Below are 25,339 nucleotides of genomic sequence, written 5' to 3'. Positions count from 1 at the left end.
ATTACAGGATTACTTAAAACAAGAATGCGAGATTAAGATTTACTCGCAAAAGCTCACTTTTAGCCTTTAGTTTCATGGCGGATTTCTGCGAGGCAAAATGTTTGCTATTATACAGGCGACGTGTCACTGTTGGCCACGCTGCATTGGTGCTTATTCAGCAGTCAGAGTTTTAAAAGGGCAACAGCAGATTGAAATAATCTCATTTTCCCCAGCCTGAGGGATTCCAACTGAGCTACACGCAGCAGTAGGGAGAGCGAGTGAGCTTTGTTTAAATGCCCAAATCTAAGCAGTCACACTCTTTGAGGTATTACACACAGATGGACGCTCGCAGCAGATGACAGCCACAATTTACGCCGTTACGCACCGCCAATACACAAACACGCCGCTGACTGGTGGCTGTGATGAAAATGTGGTCTCCTTTATTAAAATGGATGAAAGTTAAGGAGCTTCCAGTATCACTGTTGTGAAGCAATAAAATTAGCTGGCATAGAAGAAAGCGTACGTGGTTTGATGTGGTGAGCTGTGGTGCTCATTCGGGCAGTGCCAGTTTGAGGTTGGCTCACAGAATTTCCTCATCTCCTTTCTTTATTTTTTGCCGTCAATGAAGTGGCACGAATGAAAACTCGTTTTAAGGTGTACTAGTGCTTTCTTTATTTTATTATCATTCAATCATTAAAAAAGCATAAGTCTGCTGTAAAAATCATAAATCAATGTGAACAAATTAAATAAAAAAGGTAAAATTACTTTTCGGTGAAATACAATTACATGTATATTTTTTATTAGACACCCACCTTGTAAATTTGCAGTTTATTTTTGTAATGTAACTTTTTCACAACTTTTTATTAAAAAAAGTTGTAAAAATAAAACCGTAAAAGTTTTTTACACTGCCTGCTTTCTCAAAAAATTATGTATATATGGATTAGGGCGGTCAAACGATTAATAGCAATTAATCGAGAATAAAAATGTGTATTTAGATAATGTGTCTGTGTGCTTTGTTTATTCGTTTTGTATTTAAAAACACGTACACATACATGAATTTATATTAAGCTAATATTTATATAATTTATTTATATTCATGTCTACTTATATTAATAGTAAATAACTTTTTTTATTTTGAGATTTTTCTTAAATATATGTGCATGTGTTTATAAATACAAAATGAATATGCAAAGTACACAGACACATATTATGCAAACACAATTCTGGATGCGATTAATCGCGATTGATTGACAGCCCTAATATGGATATTATGAACTATGTTTCGATATGAAGTACAGGTATGAATACACATTAAAAAGCAAAAATATTGCAGACAAGTTTTCTCCAAAACTAAATATGAGTTGTAGTAAAAAAACAAAAGATATAATAGAAAAAGTCACATTTATGTAATTCACCCAAAAAATCTATTTGATTCATTTATTTGCCGTGCCATTTCCGTGGCAGATGGTGCATGCTTAAATCAGAGTGATGGGTTTAGCTGTGGATTAAAAGAGCACAGGCGAATTCAGAGACAGAGTTGGACCGACATTAAGCATCGCCCGTAATGAGTCCCTCTGGAACCTTCTGCTCTCTCCACCCTCTAACACTACAGTGCACCGAGAACAAGTGCACAGGGATCATGTTTATCTTCCCAATTAGAGCGGGTAATTGGTCAGGGAGTCAGAGGCCAGAGAAACACTAACCATAAAACACACAGGTACAGACTAGTAAACACTGAGGATCAGAGCAAAAAAACATACGAGCTGCTACTAAAATAGCACGATGAGAGAAAGCCATTTGTTTTGAAGACAAAATTGCGATTGGCGAGAGAAAGTAGAAGTGAGAGAATGAGGGATGGGTGAGGTAAACTTAGGACAGCTGAAGTCACAGAGACTCCGAGGTGACAGTTTTCAACAATCACATCCCCTCCGGACAGGTTGGGTTTATAAGTTTGGGGATTGGGGCTCAGTCTGGGGACCAGCTGATCCTTATACACAGAAGAGCCACTATAACTAGGAGCCAGAAGAAAATATAATGCTTCTCTAAGCAGTCTTTCCTATTTCACTAATGAGAACAAATACCAATTTAACTTTGATCAGTTAAATAAATAACAAAAAAATGGTAAAAAAAATATGCAATTAGATAGCCTAGTCTGTAAATGGGGGTTATATGGCCAAAATACAGTTAGCTGTAAAGTGAGGAGTCTAAACAATAGGTACTCATGTCAGAATATGCATTGCTTTGTACTCTTCGGAATATATGACGAAATAATTGTTTATAGATCTGATAAAACAGCACTTCATGTTTCAAGTCTTTTAACCGGACCAGACATCAGACAAGATGCAGGTTTTCATGTGACTGACAGGCCGCTATGATGCGGTCGGTCTGGACCTCATCAGTTACACTCCCATTCAGTTATCTCTCCTCTCATCCGACACTGATAAAGGACGGAAAAGCGCTCATTGATCACAAAATCTGCTATCAGGTCCATCAAACACCGAATCTCATTAATCACTTGATTTGAACTTCTGAGTTGGGGCGTAAGCCACCACATCACACTGTTACGAGCATATAAATCACTTCATTTTCAGTTTCGGCTTTGAATTTATGGGTCCTTTTATCAAATGACACAGCCAAGGAGACCAACAATGAAACTAATTTGCTTTCTCAACATTTCGCCAACGTTCCAGGCTTACGGAAATGCCACACATTAATTCAAATCTTGTCAGAACTTCTTACTTTTTGAAATGAGTTTTCCCGTCAAACTCACCACGTATGTACATTTTCACCGCTTTGACCGCAAAGCTACAATGCTGTCAGGTTTGCAAATTTTTGAAATGTTACAGGAAGTGTCTACGAACAGTATTGTCTGACATCAATCATGAAGTTAACTCACTGGATGTTGATAAATTGTTATTTGAATTAATGGTTGGTCTCACCTGTCCTCCCCTTGCATCTCTTTGACGCCTTTTTGGATGACCTCTCGAGAGGGCGTCAGCTCAGGGGCGCGACCCACATTCCGAGAATATAGGTCCACATTCCGAGAGTAAATACCCCCGTCTGTGTGATACCTTAAATGTAAAACACATCAAATTAGCAGCAGACCGGTATGCTTTTGACATGACAGCACATGATACTTTCTATTGAGGCGAATGGCTTGTGGGACGTCGGCAGGCCAAATTTAGATACAATATAAATACATAATATCAAGAAGATAATTTGTCAGGCTTAATCATTTAGGGGCCGGACTGTGGTGTGTGCATGTTCTTCAGAGCAGCACGAGGTGATGCCCCGGAGTTTATTTATTGCGCATTTAGCCGACTGCCTGCTTGACTCACTCTGAAAATCAATTGTTTCTAAATCAAATAACTTTTTTACGCCACATCCCACTTTTGCTACTCTCTCACAGCTTGAGTCTCTTCACCTATGATAACATGGATGTTGTTTTAAAAATGTGCAGTAGATATACAGGTGAAAATGGCAAAGCAAGTCCAAACGCACTCTTTTACATAATTCAGGCTGTTTAACTTTTCAGCCTACTGATGTTTTTTTTATTTTTTTTATTTAATCAAGCTATTTATTCCATGTAAAAGGCAGTTAATACATCAAAGTACAATTAAAAGCCATTATATATCAATTAGACAGTTCAGCAGGCAGCAGCTTGCGTTATACGAATACTGTATGTAAGACAAACAAGATGGGATTGTATGCATTCAGCTTTTGACTCCAATTTTAGTTCCAGTAGAGCGCATGCAAGCGTAGGACAGACTTTATATATTTTATTTACCTTATAATTCTGAAGAAGACTTCTCATAAAAAGTGTGTTTACTTTGGGACAGGGAGTTGTAAACATGCCACGGATGAGTGGACACAAAATACATTAGCGCTTCGATAATATGTGTCATAATAACGCTAATAACTTTTTAAGGCAGATTTATTGCCTGCAGTTTTGATAGTGTGAGCGCTTTGTAGTTTCATCACTATTAAACAAATACTTCAAGAGCAAGTGTCAATACGTCAGCTTTGTGTTGTAAAGCCTTTAGAGGCAGCAAGGACATAAGCAGTGACGGAAGGACAGCAGTGACCCTGAGTTATTCTTCCATACACAGAAATATGACGTGCATGGATGGAAGGATCTATATGTCTGCTTGTCTTTATTTCCAATGTCTGGAATGTGTTTCTTACCCACTGATGTCATCTGCATGCACATTCTTTGCAAGTATTTCTCCATCACTCCCATATCCGGTGACGTCGATCTCTGGCCCCGCCTCCGAGATCCCACTCTTCTCCCCCAGCTCTGACCCTCTAACCCCTGAGGCGCCCGCTCTCCTCAGGGGGGCAGTGTACAACAACCTGGAGGAGTCACCATAGCGACCAGTAGTGCTGGCGGTGGATCTGGGCGGGGCGTAGCTAGGCGCATCTCCGGCCTGCAGACGGGGGCTTGACGATTGGCCGAGGCGCCAAGCCATGGTGGAGGAGCGACCGGAGAGAGCAGGGAGGGCACGCCCATTCACTTCTGTAGTTACTGTGGTGTCGAATGTTGTCTCGAGGGTACTAGAAATGGGGAAACAATATAAAGAAAGGGGTTCGATGAGAGAAGTTTAGGACTGCAGGGGGACTTGGGTACTTAGATCAATATCCTACTTTTAAAACAGCTGATGTGTTATTTTGAGACACACGTATACAACACCTGCGCCAAGGTTACGGTTTACTTGACAGTTTGAGGACCAGCGTGCACCCTGCAATGCAGCAATCTAGATTAGACCCAAAAATATCATGTCTTGAATTTGCTTCGTGACAGCTTTCTTTTAGACATTCGTTGTATGTCGAACACACTTCACTTTAGAGGTCTCGAAAAAAATGAATATTGTCTGACAGCATTGTGTGAGAAACAGTCAATATTTGCAGGATTCATTTATGCATCGTAATCGGTTTCTTTATAATAACTTTTATTTCAAAGCAATCCTTTAAATTCATCACTTCTACACGATGTCTTTATATTCTTATCCACAACAGATCGTTCGCATGTCTATATTAGACAGCGTCTCTCCTCACAGCAGGGCTTCTATCTGTAGGTTGAGAGTGTTCAGTGTGGTGTGAAGGACCCAGCTGAAGCAGAAAGATTGCCAATGCTGCCGCGTGCGATCGGTGCTCTTCATAAGACCGAAGCTATTCTGATCGTGTCACGTCTAATCCACTTCAACAATCAGAGGTCCATCAACAAGACAGCAACGTCGATCTGACCTTTATAAAGCACTACTTCTATATTACATTGTGTGTGTACGTGTATTGATGTGGGCGTGTTCAAATGTCACAAGCTTGTTAATGTGGGAATGTGTGTGATGCTAGCCGAGAAAACACATGCTCAAATACAGATGTCCAGATTGACACACCCCACACACGCAAGAATGAAAACCACCTCCTGCAATAGCCCTCTCTGGTGGCGAAACGATCACACGACAGTATATATGGCTCTATAAAAATTTAAATACAGCATTGAATATACAAATTCATAAATAAGTCATAAGCAGGGGGTCAGCATTGAGTGTCTTTAACAAATGTGTCATCAGCATTAATATGATGTTGTTATGGATACAGTGCCAGACTCAGTATAGTCAAATCCTTGCAAAGTGTTAACAAAAGAGAAACTCATTCATTCTAGCTTTCTAGCTCAGTTTGCCTGTTAGGCATGCAAGTTGGGTAAGAAATGCATTATACAAAAGAGGCATTTCGGAAATACTTTGCAATGGCACCTCTGTTTGTGTTTTTAAATAGCCAGCCAATAGAGAAGTATTGAAAATAAGACTATCGAAGTCGAGTCCGAATCTTAAAATAGCGTCCAAATCTACTGTTATCATGTTGTGCTGTGATATATTTGAAAGGGCGGTCACCAGCTTTAGTTGTGCTCAGGGCTATAGAAACTTCGAGCATGGATGTTCCTATTATAAAATCCACCAGAGAGTTGTGACTCAGCGGCAATGAAGGATGGAAAACAAGCAAGTGATGGTCACACAAACGGTAGTTCAGTGATATCTACAGACACAAAATACACTTCAGCTGTTACAATGAATGGTGCAGAGGATGGTTGATTTATTCCAGTACGTAGGCAAAGTATAGATCAAATTGAAAGAGCAACACGCACACACAAATAACCAACGAAAAACATGGAATAAATAGGACTTTGACTGGGTTGTAGAAACAAAAGTGGTTGTAATTTCCCTTGGCACATATGTAGATTGTGTGCCAACATATGGAGGCGGAGATAAAGTTACAGAGCTGTGCTGGTCTGAATCCTGCGAGCGCTATTTGTGAACAACTGTAATATAAAGAAACTCTGTGAGTTTTCAAGAATCTGTTATTATTAAGTAATTTTGGTAACACTTTAGTAAAGGGGCCAATTCTCACTGTTAACAGTTGCTTATCAGCATGGATATTATAAGAATATTAGCTGTTTAATAGTACTTATGAAGCACATATTCGGCATGACCATATATTACATCCCTAATCCTACCCAATACTTAAACCTATCAACTATACTTACTATTAATAAGCACCAAATTGGGAGTTTATTGAGGCAAAAGTCGAAACTGAGGACTTGTTAATAGCGAGAATTGGAGCTTTGAGACCGTAATTTTGCTATGGATTAATTGAAACGGTAAAGTTAAAATGACAGTAAATGTTGAAATATATTCCTTAAATCTTTCTCGGGACTGAATATTTGCAATCGTAATCTTAAATTGATTCTCATATATTTACTGGCACACGGTCACTTTTATAATCATCTAAAAGTGGTCTTTGCAAAAAAGTATGCATTGCACAAATAACCTAAACCAACAACAACAAAAAAAACTTGCATTTCTTCTACAAATTTAAATGTAGCAGCTTTGCGTTTTATGACTTCATTACAGTTCACCCAAAAATGAAAATTCTGTCATAATTTACTCACCCTCAGATAGTTCCAACCAAAACAGATTTTAGTATTTATTTTCCCTACTATGGCAGTAAATGGGGGATGAGATCTGTTTGGTTCCTCGCATTCTTTCAAATATCTTTTTTGTGTTCAGTAAAACGTAAATGTAAACAGGTTTAGAACAACTTGAGGGTGAGTAAATGGTGACAGAATTTTTTTTGTTTTTGGGTGAACTGTCCCTTTAAGGGTTCGTTGGATACGGAAAACATCAGCTGGTTGCTCTATCTAATTATCTGATCTCTAAAATGACCCGCTGAACCGGTCTCCTGCATTTATCTTCTTCTCTGATCTCAGTCCTCCTGACAGCTGCCAGTTCTGCTATATTCTTTTCGACATGTCCGTCTCTTAGCAACATGCCACAGCTATTGGGAAAGGGTACAACTGCTGCATTTTTCTGAATCTTCTATCCTGGACTGTTGTGCCTCTCTTGAATGGCGAAGAAGCTGATGGACTGATAAAACTTGCCTTATATACCACAGATGCCGTCAATGAAATTCATGGAAACATCCTCCAAAATGAGTGGATTACAGAATTAATAAAGAAAGATGGGGCGTTGGGGTGATGACTCAGGGTGTATTGGGCTTCTTTTATCAATAAGGTGTAGACGTAAGGAAATAAGGCTGATCTAACTAAATGTGCTAGAAATGAGATCAGGAACAGAAGAGATGGGTTAGAGAGAGATCAATTGGACTTATGGAAGATGAACCAGGTAAACTGAGTGGTATGACAAATTCACACACATGCACGCACACAAGCACGCACACAAACACACACACACACACACACACACACACACACACACACCATGTGGAAACCTAGGAAATATTTTTACTTAATCTAGAAAAAATTGAAACGGTCTGATATTTTTAAAACTTTAAACAATGCAGGTTATGATGCACAGTGTTTAAGACATGTTAGCATAAGGAAATTTGTGTGATCAACCTTTTACATCTTAACAGTTCACCCAAAATGAATATTCTCTTCATTTACTCACCCTCAAGTTGTTTCAAATCTGTATAACTCTTTGTTCTGATGAAGTCAAAGAAAGATATTTGGAAGAATACTTGTAAGCAAACTCTTCTTGGCCACCATTGACTACCATAGTATGAACAAAAATCTTTGTAAATTTCTTTGTTCTGTTGAACAGAAAAGAAGATATTTTGAAGAACAGTTCTGGGGGAACTTTTGACTTCCATTGTAATTTTTCTACTACAGTTATCAATGGTGGCCAAGAACCGTTTCATTCTTATAAACATATTTTCAACAAAACAAATAAATGTATACTGATTTGGAACATCTTGAGGTTGAGTAAATGATGACAGATTTTTCATTTTTGGGTGAATGCCCCATTTTCACTAGTGGTTTGATACCAAACTTTGAAAGAAAGCACACTTACGAAAAGTATACATATATTTACCTGACTTAATCTGCTGATATAGCATTCAGTATTGTATACAAAGCCCCTTGAGATCCTTGACCTCAAAAGCCAGCGCTATCATTTTTTCAATTGTTGTCTGAGATGCTTGCTTGACCTTCTCAAAGGTCCTTCTCAAAGGCGGAGAAGATTTATTCTTTAATATCAATCAATACAATTTTTAAGCTCTGAAAAGCTCCAAAACTGGAACACAGGGCCAAATCAATACAGCTATATGGCACCTGCAGCAGTGCCGTAAATGAGTGTGTAAAGAAAAAACTCCATATTCGCTCAGAATGTAAACCATTCATAACCTGTGTTTGGAGATGGATGGAACTCGATTTCCAAAAGCTCAATTACAGGAGCCAGAAAGGTTCGAATAAATGTGTGATGGAATCTGCACAGTGGGCGAATATCTCTGGAGAAGACAGGTCGACTTCCTCATGTCGACAACTGAGTGATGGCAATGCTGAAAAATAGAGCTCTTTCCTACAATTAAAAGTCATGTCTGGGTCTCTATAGCCTTTCAACGCAAGGCCCTCATACATTATAAGGCACATCCTATTGAATTATTGCATTTTGGCCGTCACGATGATGCATTGTTTTCCCTTATCTTCATTTATTGCAAGCAAAGCCAGACGGCTACATGTCAACAATATATATATACAATATCTGAGGGCTATACAAAAAGTGGTTGCAGTGTTTTTGATTCATTGACTCTGGACTGGTTATCTTTATGGTGAGGGAGTGTTCCTATGGAAGTGTCTAACACCTTTTTGGCTCCTCTGTGAAGCAATGTGCCGTAGAAAAAAGTCGAGCATTGATTTTCGAGGAAGATGCTCCCCGTGAGGGGGGCCGAGAGAGAGAAAGTGAAAGAGAGAGAGGGCCAACGCCATCTGTCATGTCAGAGCTCTGCCTCAGAACCATTTTCCTGTGAAATTGTTGTGTTTAAGTCGATAGGTGATTGGGCATTTGAAACTAGATGCTTGAAATAAAGATGTTAAGTTTGACATTTGAAAGCATGTTTTTTATAATGTGCACATCTTTGTTTGAAATGTTGGCACAGTGAGGCTATACGTTGTATAGTTTGTGAGCCAAACTGAGCTCTGTCTTTAAGGAAATTAAATTTGGGGGAAAAAATTAAGTGCAAGCTGTCACTGTTTTTTTGCCGAGTTCATCACTGAAGCTAAAATTAAATACACGTGTCTAGTTTCGGAGTTAGAAAACTTAACTGATGTATATACTGTATGTGTATACTTCATGCTGTATTTTTCAAAGTTTTTCTATTGAAAATTATATAAAATAATTTGTAAATGTATATTATTGCTGTTATATTTATAATATAGTGACTGAAAAATATAAGATCACTGCAGTTTCAGCATTGAAAAATGATTTTAGAGGGGTCTCTCAATTCTTTCTCGCCTGTATTAAGTAAATCATTTCTCATATCAAACTCACCTGTGGCTAACTTGCGTCCCTCGTAAACTGGACATGGTTTCTTCAAGATTCTGTCTCAGATCTGCGATGTTCTTCACCGTTCGCATCCTTCTTGTCTCTGGATCTTCCCCTACAGAAACCGAGGAAAGAAAACATTAATATTGACCCCGTTACCACCGCCAAGTCACTTCGTAGTTTGGCTGAATGGACTCAAAATGCAAATCATTCAAACATGCGGTTAGGCGGAGTCTGTCTGCTCTTCCATATCAACTCAGATTCTGAAGTTACAGTTTGCTGTGCAGCTGATGGGATGAAGGTACAGATTTCACGGTCATCACTTTTCCACCGAGCAAGCAGTAATCCGTGCTTTATGACACCACATTCCAACCCTAAAACCCGGCTTAAAGTTTGGCTGGAGCATGATCTGCCTGTCAAGCAGAAATCTGTCAAATTCGGACTGTGAGACGTCCTAATGCATATATTTTCTTTCTTACCTTCAGGATAGGATTGAAATTAACTCGTAGTGTGCATGGTTGTACGGAGAGCTACAGAACTTTTCAACCTTGAGGTCGGCAAAAGTTTTTCAAGCCTGAGGTTAGACCTACTGTATATTTTATAAGAAGCTTCTCATGCACTTAGAATATTGTGCATAATGTCGGCCACAAACTGTGTAAACGTGTATTAACGTTGCATTATTCATCACACACCGACACTCTTCAGAATGAAAATTAGGTGTGCAGAATTGAGCATGCAAAGTTTGATTATAGCCTAAATCTGTTTTCTGGGCGGGGTGGGGAATCAAACCTATGTTGGAACTGAAAATTGGGTTGTAGAAGCACTCATGTCATTAAGCACTTGTTTTTCAGGGCATTAAACTCATTGAACAGCGACAGATACTCGGAGACACTCAATGAGGCTGATGATGACAGTAAGGGGTCCAACAGCTCCCACATCTCAGACCCAATTTTTAGTTCCAATATTGTCAGGATGTTCATCCAATGACTTTATATCATCACCCCTAAGGCTAGCATGTAATGAGCTGCGGAACAAACAATAACATAAAAAAGTTGCTTACTTCTTGATTGATTGTATTGATATTTCAATGAAATTGCATACCTAGTCGATCTTATAATTCACTCACAATAAGATTGTTAAGTTAAAGGGGTTGCAAATGATGTCCCATGGCCATCTTAAACTAGAAACAGTTGGAGCATAAGAAATGCTATATTGTTAACTAGTCTTTTTGAACTACTAATGACGTAAAATATGAGCTTGCAAAGATCACATGGAACGTGATCAAAACCAAACCTTTGGCAAAAAATCAGAATTATAAATCTCAAGATTTTCTCGGGTGGTTTGTTGTTCAAGAGAGTGACACGCATTGCATTAGCATTCACACCTTGAAGCATTACTAACAGCTCTTCCCACCTGTCAGACACCTCCATGTCACCCCGGTGTAATGAAACATCACATTTTTTGCGAGTTAGCATGTCTGTTTTGGAATTGGGAGAGGTTGACATTTACATACACACATTGTCACATTATACCACAATGCTGTTGATTGCTTCATTCTGATTGGCTGACGCAATTTCCATGGGTGTGCATTGTTTTGTGGTTCCAGTTCGGTCGACCGAATTACAGTTCCATATTACTGCACCAAGTTTACCTATACTGTAGCCTACTGTCTGCCACTGAATATGGATCTAACCACAGAAAAAATAAAAGGCAAATTCCATTGTCTAAGAAGTAATAACTATTAATGTTTATGGACACCATGAACATTTCAACAACAAGGGTGACAGCGCTGTACAGGATTGTTAAGATGAAAAACTAAAGCATATATCAAAGGTAACGGCAAACTATATGACACAATCATTGGGTTAGAGATAAAACACAAAGGAACACGAAAATAACAGCTTAATTTGTCTGTGGAATGGGAAACCCAAGGCACGAAATAACAATGTGTTAATGACTCAGAATGCTATTTGTTCGCATAGCAACACCCTAACATCAACAGTAGAATTGGCAAATTTTGCACCAAAAATCCAGTTCAGTGTCATGTAGGTTGTGCGTATAGGTTTGCCGAATTTGTGAGGCCATTTTGTAATCTCTTTACAGCTTTGGTGAACCATGTAGACAAATTCAAAATGCGTCTTCCGCAAAGGCTCATATGCAATATATAATAATGTTAACAGATATCTCAGCGAGTTAGAAGAAGGATTTACTCAACATACTCAAGCAGTCTCTGAGTAAAAGATCTCAAGAAGAGGAACACAATCATTTAGCTTGACAGTGTCATGACAGACCAACCGTCCAAAACCAGACTGCAGTTGTGAGACACATTTTAGTGATTCATATCCTCTGTTTCCAATATATATCCTGGTATAGCCCTATTACAAGGAGATACGGCTCCAGGACACAAGCACACACATATACAGTCATCTTGTCTCTATAAGACCCTGGGCTACCCATACGTCTTTGCTTTATGTGCTTGTAATGGACTGGAGCAATCAACCAAACAGGGCCATTTAAAACACACATTCACGCACACACACAGCAGGTGCACTCATATTATCACTGCATGTGAGTCCATACCACACAGAGTGTGCAAGAGGCTCGGTCGCATATTTGATGAAACGAGTTCTGGACGGCAAAACTGCACTTGTTGCCCTCTGGGTGAGCAGACACAATTTTGTAAGGACCACTTCAGCCTGTCGCCAGTGGATGAGGGTGTGAGGACACCACAGGCTCTGTTGGATCAGACGACAGCTGAGTTTCCACTGATTTAACCTCATCGCGACGTGTGATAAGCTCGACAAGAGAGTTCATTTATATACAGAAGTCTTGTTCTGATGCAAGACCTGTTATCTAGCATAAGTGGAATTGAGAAAATGTTAAAATGTACGGTGCAAAAATTGACACCAGATGCTATGTCACTTTGGGTGGTTGCCAGGTTATTGCCATGTGGTTGCTGAGGTGTTCGGGGTGGTTCCTGTGGTAGGTGGATACTCAATGACCTAAGCCAAAAAATCGAATGCCTTGTCTCTTTGATCCTCTGCTCCCTAGGTGTGATTAAGATCTTAAAATTGAAGTCTATAGGATATTTAAACCTGAAGTCTTGATAAATTATATCGATAGCTCACAGACTGTTACTGGCGCCGTAAAATATTACAGGATAAACGGATACTTCACCCAAATTCTGTCATGAATTACCCTCAAGTTGTTCCAAACCTGTATACATGTCTTCGGTCGGTTGAACACCGAGAACGATATTTGTGAATGTTTGCAACTGACAATTCTAGGGCACCATTGACTACCATAATAGAAGAAACAAAATGGTAGTCAAAGGTGCCCCAAAACTGTTTGCTTTCCTAAATTCCTCCAAAAAAGATAGATCAATCTTCCCTACCATGGTAGTCAATGGTGCCCCAAAATTGATAGTTGCTAACATGCTTCCAAGTATCTTTCTTTGTGGTCGACCGAACAAAGAAATGTATTCAGATTTGGAACAACTTGAGGCTGAACAAATGATGACATTATATGGAGTATCCCTTTAATATATGCAAATGTAAGCAAATATATGATGGCTTGACTCATCAAGCACCCCTAAAAACTCTGCTGGCAGGAACACAGCAATATCAAAACTAGCTTCATTTATAAGTGACTCTAACAGTCAGTAAGTAAGAGAACATTACTTTCAGAACGAAATACAAACGGCTGAATTATTTCAATCAGATGAGGTGCAAACAGCCCCGTGGTCTGCGGTTACCTTTGGATAGGCTGGAAATAAAAGCATGGATCACACAGACGGCGGGGTAAATTGAGCTATTGATCTGAGCAGCAGACAGCATGGCAATACTTCCATAGCCGGCAGGTGAACCTGGCTTCTAAATGTTCTCCTATTCCACAAGGCGAGAATCATAATTCACAGACACGCCCTCCAGAGATGTTTCTGATGCAGTTACATGCCAGACTCCAAATGCACTTATAAAAATGACCAATTTTACAGCCAACAATCAGAGACGGCAGAGTTTTAGCACTAACAAAAAGAGTGACACTGTGTGTTTATGTGTGGCACGGCACTTACGGCGTTTCTGAGGGGTTAAAACCTGCTCCAGGTCTCCCAGCATAGTCATTATAACCTCTTTATCCAACTGTGCCTGTTCCTCTCTGGCGCTCTCTAGTTCTTCTGCCCAGTCTCCTCCTGTGCTCACTGACCCTGCCCGTGAGACCTCATCTGATCTCCTACCGCCACTCACATCACCCAACACCTCCTGTCTCTGTTGCCGCTGAGCGGGCGCCATCCGGCTGGATTTACGCCCCCAGGGAACGGGTATAAGGGAGTGCTCGGATTGAGACAGCACTTTGGTGAGGGAGAGAGATAGCGAGCGGGCTCGTGCAGTGCTGTCTGGGTGCCGGCGGGCGCTGCCTCTTCCGTGTTGGGGCGAAGGTGATGATGACGATGCCCCTGAGGTTGACGAAGGGGGGCACGACGGTTCATCCAGCTCGAAGGCGTAAACCCTCTGCTCCCCATCGCTAAGCAGCACCAGGTTGCCGAGGGAACGCTGCTTGCGGAGGTTCAGGTTGTCCGGGACGGGCTGCGGCGTCTTGCGTGGCGGGCTGCCACCCTGGAACACGGAAAACTCGGCTCCTCGCTTCATGTCAGATGTTCTTGATCCCTCGTTCTTTAGACTTTTTTCTAAGTTTGGAGATCTCCTCACATGATGTGAGCATGCAAAAGAATTTGAAAGATGAGGCAGCTGCAGGTGGCTGCTGGCACTCACGCACACCCTCAGACGTCGATTGGCTCAGGATGCCTGCGCCTGCCCGCAAAAGTGCCCCTTACACCAGGGAGCTTCAAATACCATCCTGCCCACACGCACGCTCGACGCAGCCAATAACCAGCATGCAGGTGCGCACGCTGAGATCATTCTCTTCCTCTTATTCCTCCTTTTCTCTTTCCGACGCTTTTTCCTTCTATGCAGCACAGAGACGCGCAGGGAGCGGATAAACTCGGTTAAACTACAATACACATCCTTCACGGCATCTCCTCTCCTTCCTGTTTCTATCTCAGCGACCGAGGACTCTTCACACACTCTATTAATTACCGGCTAGGGTGAGCGTATGTGGTTTGCTCTGAGGGACAGCAGAGAGAGAGAGAGAGGGTGCGTGTGCGTATGCGCTCGGTTGTGAGCTTAGGGTCCGCCTGCCTTCTTTCAACACGCCGTGTGCTGTTTTATTCCCTTTATTCATCTCTTTCTCTTCTCTCTCTCTCTCTCTTTCTCTTTACTGCGGTGCTAGCTGATTTCCTGTTGCTGTTGGCTACCAAGTGAGCACACGCCTTCAGAGCAACGCAGGTATGTGTGGGTTGTGGGAATAGCGTAAGACAAAACTGTAGCTTCTAATGCTGTAAGGTCTCTCCACCTCTTGAACAAATGAATTAAAAAAAATGTTTGTACTATGAGTACTATGATTATAGCACAAGTATAATTATCGACACATTTGATTGAATTATGTCATCAAGTATGTTTTAAATGTTAGGATCCGAACCACTTGACCAGACATCCAGATCCTCGATCATTCATTTTTTTTGAAAAATCAAAAATGGACAACAGCTTTAATATGACCCAACATTACTATAAACACAAAAAGCCGGACAAGCAAAAACATAACAGGTGCACGTATGTTGTTCTTGTGGTATAAGTGGAATGACTTTTACAGCCGGGTGTAACCCACAATGCACTGCAATAGGAGGAGTTCTGAGGTCAACGTCTATAAGTAGTCTATTTAAATATGGACTATAAGTTATGTTTAAATAAGTGACTCAGATGTTTTTCCAAATATTCCCTGGGAGAAATAACAAAATAAAGAAATAAGTTAATGGGATACGATGGAGTATAAAAACGTATAGGCAAATTTGACTACACAATTCTCGGTAAGAGATTGAGTCACAATATTCGGTAAGTATTAAAGATTGTCGATATCATTGAAATTATTGAAATATGTTTGGAAAGACCATGTATGTGAAACAGATACCAATTACAAAACTTATTATTGAGTTCAATATTTGATAGGACCAACAGTAGTATGCAAATGTCTAATGTGCATTTTTCATGTGTTTTTGAGACTACAATATTTAAGTTTCTTTCAAAAATGTGCAAATTTGACAAGGCGCATTAACTAGTAACAAAGCTGAATCAGCATAACTTTACAATCTAGCCCTTCCACTTACATTTTGTATTTATTTCCCCGATTTATTATTAACAATTGCACAGGGAGAAAAAGTCTGCTTCTTTCTTAAGCCGACACACATTCTCATTGATGAACACTGACCGCTGTCTGTTTATGGGTTTGTGTCCGCAGTCTACTCATTTTAATTCAACATTCCAGACATTTTTGTGCATCCTAAAGCACTAATTTGTATCTCATCAAAGATTTCTTTCAGCCGGGTTTGTTTTGAGTTCTTTTGTGTAACTGAAAACAAGTGACATTGCAATGTGTCCTCAGAAATCCGAAGAAAACAACGAAATCTCGTACAACAGCAGAGGCTCTGCAGATAAATATACAAACAGTAAATGAACAAATAAACGGCACACAAAAGAGATGATGTCACGGTGCAAATTCCAATTCCAGAGACTGCTGTTTACAGTGAAGAGAAAATGCAGCAATCGCTGCTATTTGCATTTATTTTTCAGAGCTGGATGTTAAGATATGTGCGCGTGCAGCGCCTGAGCCCCGGGCACCAATCTTCAGCTATCAGCTGTCACATCACAGTCACACATGCAAAATAACACACAAGTACCAGTAAACAACACATTCTGCTGCTTGGCCTCCCAAACAAGCCGGCCTTTGTCCACCTGTCATTTCTGACCTTTCCATGCTGTGATAGCAACATGGAACTATAGGCCTGCAGAGTGAATCTGTGCCTATGTTTAGTGTGTGTGTGATGTTCTCGTAGGTCTGACAGTGTGAGAGTGCACATGTGGTGGGATTTGTCCTACCTGAGATCTCTTCCAGGCACTGTTTCGCAGTCTTGCTGTAGACCAGATCTTTTGTGGGACTGAGACACGGTTCAGGGGGGATCACGGTGGTGCAATCGTTTTCTGAGAACGTCCTGAGTGGAAAAAACAAAACATTTTTACGTCTTCTTATTATTTGGCTTTTGAATGCTTCATTCTGATTGGTCAGTCAGGGAAATTGACAGATATTTTTGTCAGTGATTGTTGTCCTACATGGCTAGTAATTTAATGTGTCTCATATTATTTATGAGACTGCTTTTCAAATTTAGAGTTGTTCATTTCTATCATGTAAAGAAATTTGGTTCCCTAAAATAAGCTCGCGTAACATGACATCCACAAAAAAGTCCACATTAAAAAGAAACACACACACACATAGTTTGAAGGATTTGACTGTAAAAATGACTGTGAGTGTGTGCATAACATTCACTGCTACAACAAAGTCATTCCAGGATACCTGCATTCACCCAGATAAACTCTCTCTCTCTCTCTCTCTCTCTCTCTCACACACACACCAGCCAAATATTTCAGTGGCATGTCACACTGTTAGTTTCACCATGTGTTCCACACTCCTGCAATTGAGAGACTACACTGCATTACCTCTGACAACACACGCACTCACCACTCTTCCTCTGAATATAAATAAACAACTCATGCAGAAGGAAAGAGGAGCTTAAACTATCAGGTACCTTCAAGGATGGCTGAGTCGAATGAACTCATTAACCAATGCAATTGCACAAAACAGACAGATTCAACAGCAAGTCATAGTACCCTCATTGACAACATTTTTGGGGCACCTTCCCCTGTAGGTGACAGTTTTTATAACATACCTATGAAAGCATTATGCCTGTCCCTCAAGGAGCTTATTATGCTGTATTATAATACCATTGTTGTATGGTTTAAGTATTACAGGGATACTTCACACAAAAACGCAAATATAGTCATTATTTATTCACATCCATGTCATTGAAAACCTGTATATGACTCTTTCTACTGTGGAACACAAAGAAGATATTTTGAGTAATGTCTCAATGGTTTTGTGTCCATACAAATGGGGGTGAATTTTGTTTGGTTACCAACGTTCTTTAAAATATCTTCTTTTTGTATGACATGAGTGTGAGGAAATGATGAATGACTTGTGAACTATCCCTTGAATTTATTTACAAGGCCATGTTATTTATCCACAATTTTCACTTTGACTTTCTCTACTAAAGAGTATAATGAAATAGCTAATGTTCTCCCTTTGCCATTTTTTACCTACACATTTTATATTTAAATAGAACTTATGAAATATGTATTTTTATAAACAGATCCTTGTTTATGTAAGTAATTACTGTCATTTATAAGAATTAAAGCTCTGCCTAATCTGTGATCAATAACCAAGTGTGTGAAAAGGTTCATATAGGACCCTGGGTGTGGTTTTCAAAACTGTGCTTGCACTTTCGACCTCTTCAAAATGCATAGCATTGACTCTCTGCAACAACGAGGGCTGTCGCAGTCCTGCGGGTTTTACAGTGTCAAGAAAAGCTTTTCCAGAAGAAAAATCAGTACCAGAAGAGTAGAGAGTGATAAGGTGTGTGTGTCTCTGTGCCTAACTGTTCCTTTAATGCATATTTGGTGCAGGCTTGAATTTACACAGAGGTCAGTGGGTCAGGAAATCTTTAGGATACTAAAGGATAAACCTATTACTTTCCCTACAAACATACCTAGCATCCGCATATTCATAGTCCTCTTTGTTCATCATAGTTGGTCTTTGCCTCTTTATTAAGATGACTCAGATTTCCTTCCCTCTGCCTATCTATCTCTTATTGCCCATTTCTCTTCGTTTCTATTCCCTTTTCCTCCATTCAAACCCGCTTACCATCAATTAGTAATAATCTGTGACATCATCAGCCTCTCAGCGATGACTGAGGCAGGCCACACCCCTCAAGCGAGGCGTACAGGGTCTGGCAAACGCCTCGGCAGATCGCCTCAGACTATTAATAAAAGCGGGATGAGACGTTTGCCTGCTGCTTTTTCTCAAAATGCACTTTTGAGGCAAAGGACAGATGATCAGTGGGCGTGTGTTTGTGGGTCTAGAAGCTCTCTCGATGAACTTTCAAAATAAATTCCGTTTCTAAGCTCTAAATATCTTACGTTTGTCTCTCATTACTGTTGCTAAATAGTCAGCCTGTGTACATAAGATGTAATGTCACTCATAGGTCTTGGTACATCTGGTATCAACAGGAATTTTGTCTGGATGGTTTTTATGAAGAAAGATCCAACCCTGGTAAAGCATTACCCACAAGGTTATATTTAACAAGACATACTCTGAGACCCCTGCAGCATGAGACCTTGGGGCTTGTTTGTAGGTTGGCTAGACTGCTGGCAATTTTTCAGGAAAAAAAATAGGCTGTAAATATTTGGAACATTAAACTTTATAGAAAGTATAACTGAAAGTATTAAGAAAAACTAGCTGTTCAAACTGGGCAAATGTTGGACAGTTTTTGCAAGTAGAAATGTGCTGATATCATCCGTCATAACTACTGATGTAACTCAAAATGTGTTGTTGTTCCATACAAGATATACTCATGGTGCTCACTAACTGTTAAATTCAGTTTTCCCTCAGAATTTAAGCCAGGTGCTTTCGAAATCTGTATCACTGTACTATCGTGTGTCTATTACATTTAGCAACAAAGATTCGTCAAAGTATCTATCTGGTTAATAGAGTGCTGAGTGCTTTCAGACACCCCAAGAATGAGAATTCATCTTAGTCTCTTCTTGTCTTGAGGGTAATTCAAGCGACTGAGGCCTGCTGTGTCAAACATAATGATAATGATTTCACAACCTAAAATAGAACCCAGAAACCCAAATCTGTCTGACTCTTCACCTTTTAAGTCTCTTGACATCATTAGAGGTCGGCAATGTCGCTATAGTGTCTTGTATCCCAACAACTTTGTTCAAAATTAGAATGTGTATAGGTACAATGACCACAAGGAAAGGCCAACTGCCTTGCTTGCACGACAGGAAGTATATACACTGCAAATCCTGAGTCCGGACATGAATTTTAAAGTAATCCAGATACTAAATCAATGACTGACTTATACTGACATTTTAAGGTAGAACTGAGAGCCTTTCGCTATATACTTTCATTGTTTTGAATATTGCGGCATCAGCCTTTTCCCAGAAAGTTCCTATAGAGTAAAAAGTCATACAGGCATATGGATGAGAAACTAACGGCAAAATGTTCTACTTTGTCTATATTCCAAGGTACATTTCAACATTGTCAGCTTTAATAATATGCGAGGAACTTGCTTTTAAAACCATCAGTTGTATTATATCAAGTTGTTTGTGCCTCGCTCACCTATACATGAAGGGTGCGACTGTTGCTGTGTTGGGATGGTTGTGCTGCTGCTGTTGGGGTAGCTGTACCGCCCCGTTACCGGCTAGTGCCCCAACTCCACCCAGGCCATGAGAAGCAGCGGTCCCAGAAAGTGCTGAAGTACTGGTGGACGACACCATGCTGGTCTTACGATTTTCCAGCCCTCCCAAAGATCTCTGCATATACATTGACTGACAGCTCTTGCTAAGTTTGGTCTTATCAGCATTTGTCACTGGTACGGTGGCTGCACTTGGTTGCGTTACTGCAGGCTTGGTTGTTGCCGTTGGAGCCTTCAAGCCAGACTTGGGAATGCCACTGGAGGCGGGGATAGCGCTTTCTTTCTTCACTGAGGCTGTGGTTTTGCTTCCTTTGGGGATGAGGCTGGCAATCTTGGAACTCTTCTTTGTGGGCTCCACTATCACCGGCTCCTCTTTGGGTGGTGTGCTGGCTTTGCTCTTCGTCTTGTTTTTGTCCTCTTTGTCTTTGGGCTGTGGTAAGGACTTATTGTTGTGGTTCTTGCTGTTGTTGGCTATGTTCTTGTTTGGGGGCGCGAAGGATGGCATGGATGTCTTTCCCTGCTTGTTTGAGATCCCACAGGGTGGCGTAGGACTGCACATGCCCTCATCTCCACACTCCGACATGTCGTCCTCTTCCTGTAGAGACATCTCTGCAACCGATGGTGAGGTTCTGGACGCGGACCGAGGGTTAATGAGGCGAAATTTCTCCAACATGGAACGCTGGTTGCCAGGTGCCGATTTGGAGGCTTCTGTGACGGGCGGTCGTAGGCGATCGGACGAGCAGGGAGGGGTCGGGGAGGCGGTCGGGCTGGGCGGCTTGGTGGCCAACATGGACGAAGTGGCACTATGCTTCACGTTCATCGACTTGCTACGCCAAGTCTTTCCAGCAGTGGGAGAGGGTAAAGCAGAGGCCAGCTGCTGCCCGCTGGTGCTGGAGGGCACCGATCCACTTCCGTTCATACTGCCTGGCAGAGGGATTCCTTTCACCGATTCTATGCAATGGAAACAGAATTAACAGTGGACACATCTGTTAAACTAATAGAACAACACTCTGAAAGCAAGAAGAAGTAAATTTTGGCTAAGAAGAAATTGACGTATAACTATAGCAACGGTCAAGTATTAACAAGACGAAAAGGATTGGAAGATGGGAAGGTGTCCCGTAATAGATAGGGTTCCTTCCGAATCTTTGCAATTCCACTGCATACTGGAATCCCAAGCAATGCTGAGATGCACTCAGGCAGAAAATTGGCTCCTAAGTTGATTTTGTGGGATTTTAAACATTTGATGCTCTGTTGTTGGCACGAAGCCTACTTTTGTAAATGCATTGGTGCTGCACAGAACAAACATGAATCATAAAATTATACAATAATACAAGTAAATGTTATGTAATTTAAATAATTTTAAATGTTAATGATACAGTTCCATGTTTGTTGGAAACATTAAAAATGAACCTACTGAACCTTTGTATTTCACTTAAAGCGTCATTCACTATTTTGTTAAACCAAATCAGCTTTTTGGGTCAATTAAACCTAAATTACGTTGAACTGACTTAAAAAAATCTGGTTTAATTTAAAATTCAATTGAAAGCTATTTTTTTATATAAAAATGAATTGTTTATGTTATTTTTTAAAAATGAACACTGTTCGTCCTGTACAATTAAAGATAATGAAATAATATTATTTATGTATGTATAAATCTATGTCCCATAATATCATATTATACACTGCAACTAATTTTTCCGCTTGTCCCTAACTTTGATATCCACTCAAAGATGTCAAAGACATTGAAAAAATCTAAAGAACACAAGAAGAGAGACTTCTTTTGGTTCCATTGAAAATCTTGCAGAGGAAACTGTGATTGGACTATGAATGAGTATTGTGTGGATCGAGCTTCTGTGCATGTGTCAGCTAAATTAACCCTGTCTTTGGAGATAACAGCAAACTAAATAACAGCCTAACACATACACCAGACCAATGATTCGCGGTTACCATAGCTACACGCCTTTCTTCCTCACTGCTTTATTCTTTCAAAGTGAAATGTCACTTTAGTATGAAAAGTCTGGGAATGCCATGCACAATTCAAAACACGTTGGTGATGCTATTACTGGGTGCTGACAGATTTGCAGGTCAAGGATTCTAGATAAAGGTCAAACTGAGGATTTATGCCTTTTCTTTAAACCAATCATCAAAAGAAAACTACACAAATGTGCTGTTCAAAAACCAAGTTAGTTGTCTTCCTGACTACTGTATGCGTGAGGAGCTGCTTTATAAGGCTTATAATAATGCGATTCTTTATTGAGCATTGCCAATACAAAAAGCATACAGAAATATTTACCATTGTGCGCTTTTTACCTTTAAGTATTGAATTGAATATATTTATTGTAAAAAAAAAATATCTCAATACAGCCAATAGCAATGGGTTCTGGGATATTTGGTAATTAGCAAATGCACTAGCTAGTCTTAACTAACAATAAGCAAAATAGTTTTTATATACATTTTATTATTTATTATACATTGTATATATTTTAAGCATTTATTATTATTTGTTAATGTTAGCTAATACCAGTTCAATTGTTCATGTTAGTTCATTGTGCATCAACCGATGGTAACAGAAACAACGTTTAAATTGAAAAATGTATTTGTAAATGCTGAAGTTAACATAAAGTAAGATTAATAAATGCCATAGACTGTTCATGTTTGCTAATGCATTAACTAATGTTTACAAATTCAAACATCAATATAAGATGGCAGGTGTTAAAATGGATATAGTGGGTTTAAACGGGTGTAGCGTGCTGCCAAGACACTTGTTTAAGATGTTTTAAAGTTAAAATGTAAAATGTTATCATTTCACTTACAATGGCTGTTGAATATTTTAAGTATTTATTTTAAAGCAGGCCTTAATATTCTGTATAGATCATAGGGTTTAGAAAAGAACAGTATAGTCTCTCCTTTCCAGCCCCTCCCAAGTTTTCTCCAGACTGCTTCGACAGAAAAAGGGCAGATGGTACAGTAGTTTGCTTTTCTCATCTTCAGAGGTATCGACTCAATAGCAAAATCGAGGTTATGAGTAATGTTAAGCCCAACGGAAAAGGGTAGGCACATGTTTGACAGACACGTCGCCTATTAGGATTCATCAAAGCTCCGTCTGCCATGAGAGACCCTCTGTCTGGCTTTGGGTATCACCCTGCCCCCTCCATAACCAGTGTCTTGGAACCAGCATCTGTGCTAACGTCAAACAGGGACCCGCACAGACCAGTATAAATCTAACCGGGCTGCGCAGCCAAAACAAACAGTCTGTGAAGGAACTCATTTGGTTGCGATTTTGTGCACCGATCACCGATCCTCGCTGCGCCGGGTGAATGAGGGGCAAAAGAGGGCTCACAAAATGACTTCAATCAGCACAGCCTATCAAGTCCAGAACAGATTTATGAAGTAACCGGTCAGTGGAGATTTTCAAAGCGGTGTGTGGTGAACTCTACTTTGAATGATGGTTCGGTTTCGACGGGGAGATGACATTTGAAGTAAGATCTGAATAGGCTGGTTATGCGAGACAGCAAAAATATAACTCGAATGATGTCTATAAACATAAATAACGGACGGGCTGCAAGAACCGAGACCTGATGACCTTCTCAGATGTGAAAATCACTGCATGAATGAACCACATCAGAATGTTATACTTTTAATACCCAGATATTATTGCTTTAAATAGATCATGATGAATGCTTCGTAAACAGGGGAGTTGGCTCAAAGCATCTAGCCATGTGCAAACAGCTCTCTCGTTCCCTTGAAAAGTGGCTCCATCTAGTGGATAACAGCGTGGCTGGAAAATCTCCATTAAGTACAGCACCACTGGTCAGATGCATAATAGTTCATTCATTTTAATATTACATTACATTGAAAAAATACATGTTTGCAGGTCACCTCTGTCATTGCCGCTAGCATACTGGAGTGGTTTGCTCTTGTCGATGCTGTTGAAGCTCTGGCTTCTTCGGTTAAGGTTTGACGAACCATGGACTTTACTGCTGCTACTTCCGCTGCCCGCAGCGGGGACTCTAGAGGGGCCCGGTAACCTGAAACACACACATAAACATGGGTGGACATTATTAAGACATTATTTATTATGTTTATTGAGTTGTTGAGGTTCAGATTTTACAATGGTTGCACAAATTACAACATATAACACAACACAAACTTTACTGAGATGTTCTCAAACCTTTAAAAGGATATATGGCATAAATGTTGATAGATCTTTTGTTTGTAAACCTTATTATAATGACTGCAGACTAAACCTGATCAATACATTTTTTAAGTTAAATAAGTAAATGTTTAATTCAAAATATCAATTCAATTTTATTACTAGTACTTCAAACGTTTGCATTGTTGCAAAGCAGCTGTACGGAAAATACATTTAACAGTATAGAGGCAAACTATAAAATACACAGTATTAAGATACATGACATTAATGCACGTTTTTATACGATGTACGGTAGCACTACTGTAACTGTAAATACAAATTAGGAGGGTGGTTTACTGCAGCTATTCCCAAACTTTTTTATTCCAGGACCCAGTTTTTATTACTCTACAGAGAATAAAATAAATTTAAAATGGAATACCAAATTATCTTATAGTAAAATATTAGAAAATGTTGTCATTTAACAGCCAAGTGACTTTCCACGACCCACCTAATGCCACTGTGCGACCCACAAGTGGGTCCCGACCCACAGTTTGAAAATCCCTGGTTTAATGTATGCAGCTTTGAAAGAATATCTCTGGTATGCTTGCTCAAACAGAAAACCTAAATATGACTGCGAACCATAGAAATCCGTAAATGTTTTCCATTTATTGTCTAATATATTATTCATTTTGAAAGGGTCATTTGTTAACATTTCAATGAAAGTTGAAGTACACAATAAACTAACCTTGATTTCATGTGCACGTTTGTGTGTGTTTTTGTTGTATGTTTATGTACTTCATTCACAAATATTGATAAACTACCACAGAAAGCTTGTAATTACATTCCGGTGCCAGTTCTTAATTGGACAAGGTGACCCTGTGACACGTCAACCTAATGACATCACATAAACATGCCACAGAGGAAAAGAATATGAAGGAGTTTGACATTGGTCAACACTGAGATGTTTTACCT

General features: G+C 39.9%; 1 protein-coding gene across 3 annotated transcripts in view; it reads right to left on the bottom strand.

Moving 5' to 3' along the window:
- The window catches only part of nav3 (neuron navigator 3), a 124,032-nt gene that overhangs the window by 37,477 nt on the left and 61,216 nt on the right, over positions 1–25,339 (bottom strand). For all 3 annotated transcript variants that reach the window (XM_056747646.1, XM_056747647.1, XM_056747648.1), the window contains 6 exons: positions 24,115–24,263; positions 20,160–21,186; positions 16,802–16,914; positions 9,822–9,930; positions 4,165–4,533; positions 2,919–3,050 (listed from right to left, as the gene is read on the bottom strand). In XM_056747646.1, coding sequence (XP_056603624.1) covers positions 2,919–3,050; positions 4,165–4,533; positions 9,822–9,930; positions 16,802–16,914; positions 20,160–21,186; positions 24,115–24,263 — 1,899 coding nt within the window. The remainder of the gene's footprint in view (positions 1–2,918; positions 3,051–4,164; positions 4,534–9,821; positions 9,931–16,801; positions 16,915–20,159; positions 21,187–24,114; positions 24,264–25,339) is intronic.

Source organism: Triplophysa dalaica, chromosome 5 (genome assembly GCF_015846415.1).
Source record: "Triplophysa dalaica isolate WHDGS20190420 chromosome 5, ASM1584641v1, whole genome shotgun sequence".
Lineage (NCBI taxonomy): Eukaryota > Metazoa > Chordata > Actinopteri > Cypriniformes > Nemacheilidae > Triplophysa > Triplophysa dalaica.
Note: the sequence above shows the minus strand (reverse complement) of the source record. Positions and strands in the feature narration are given on the sequence as shown.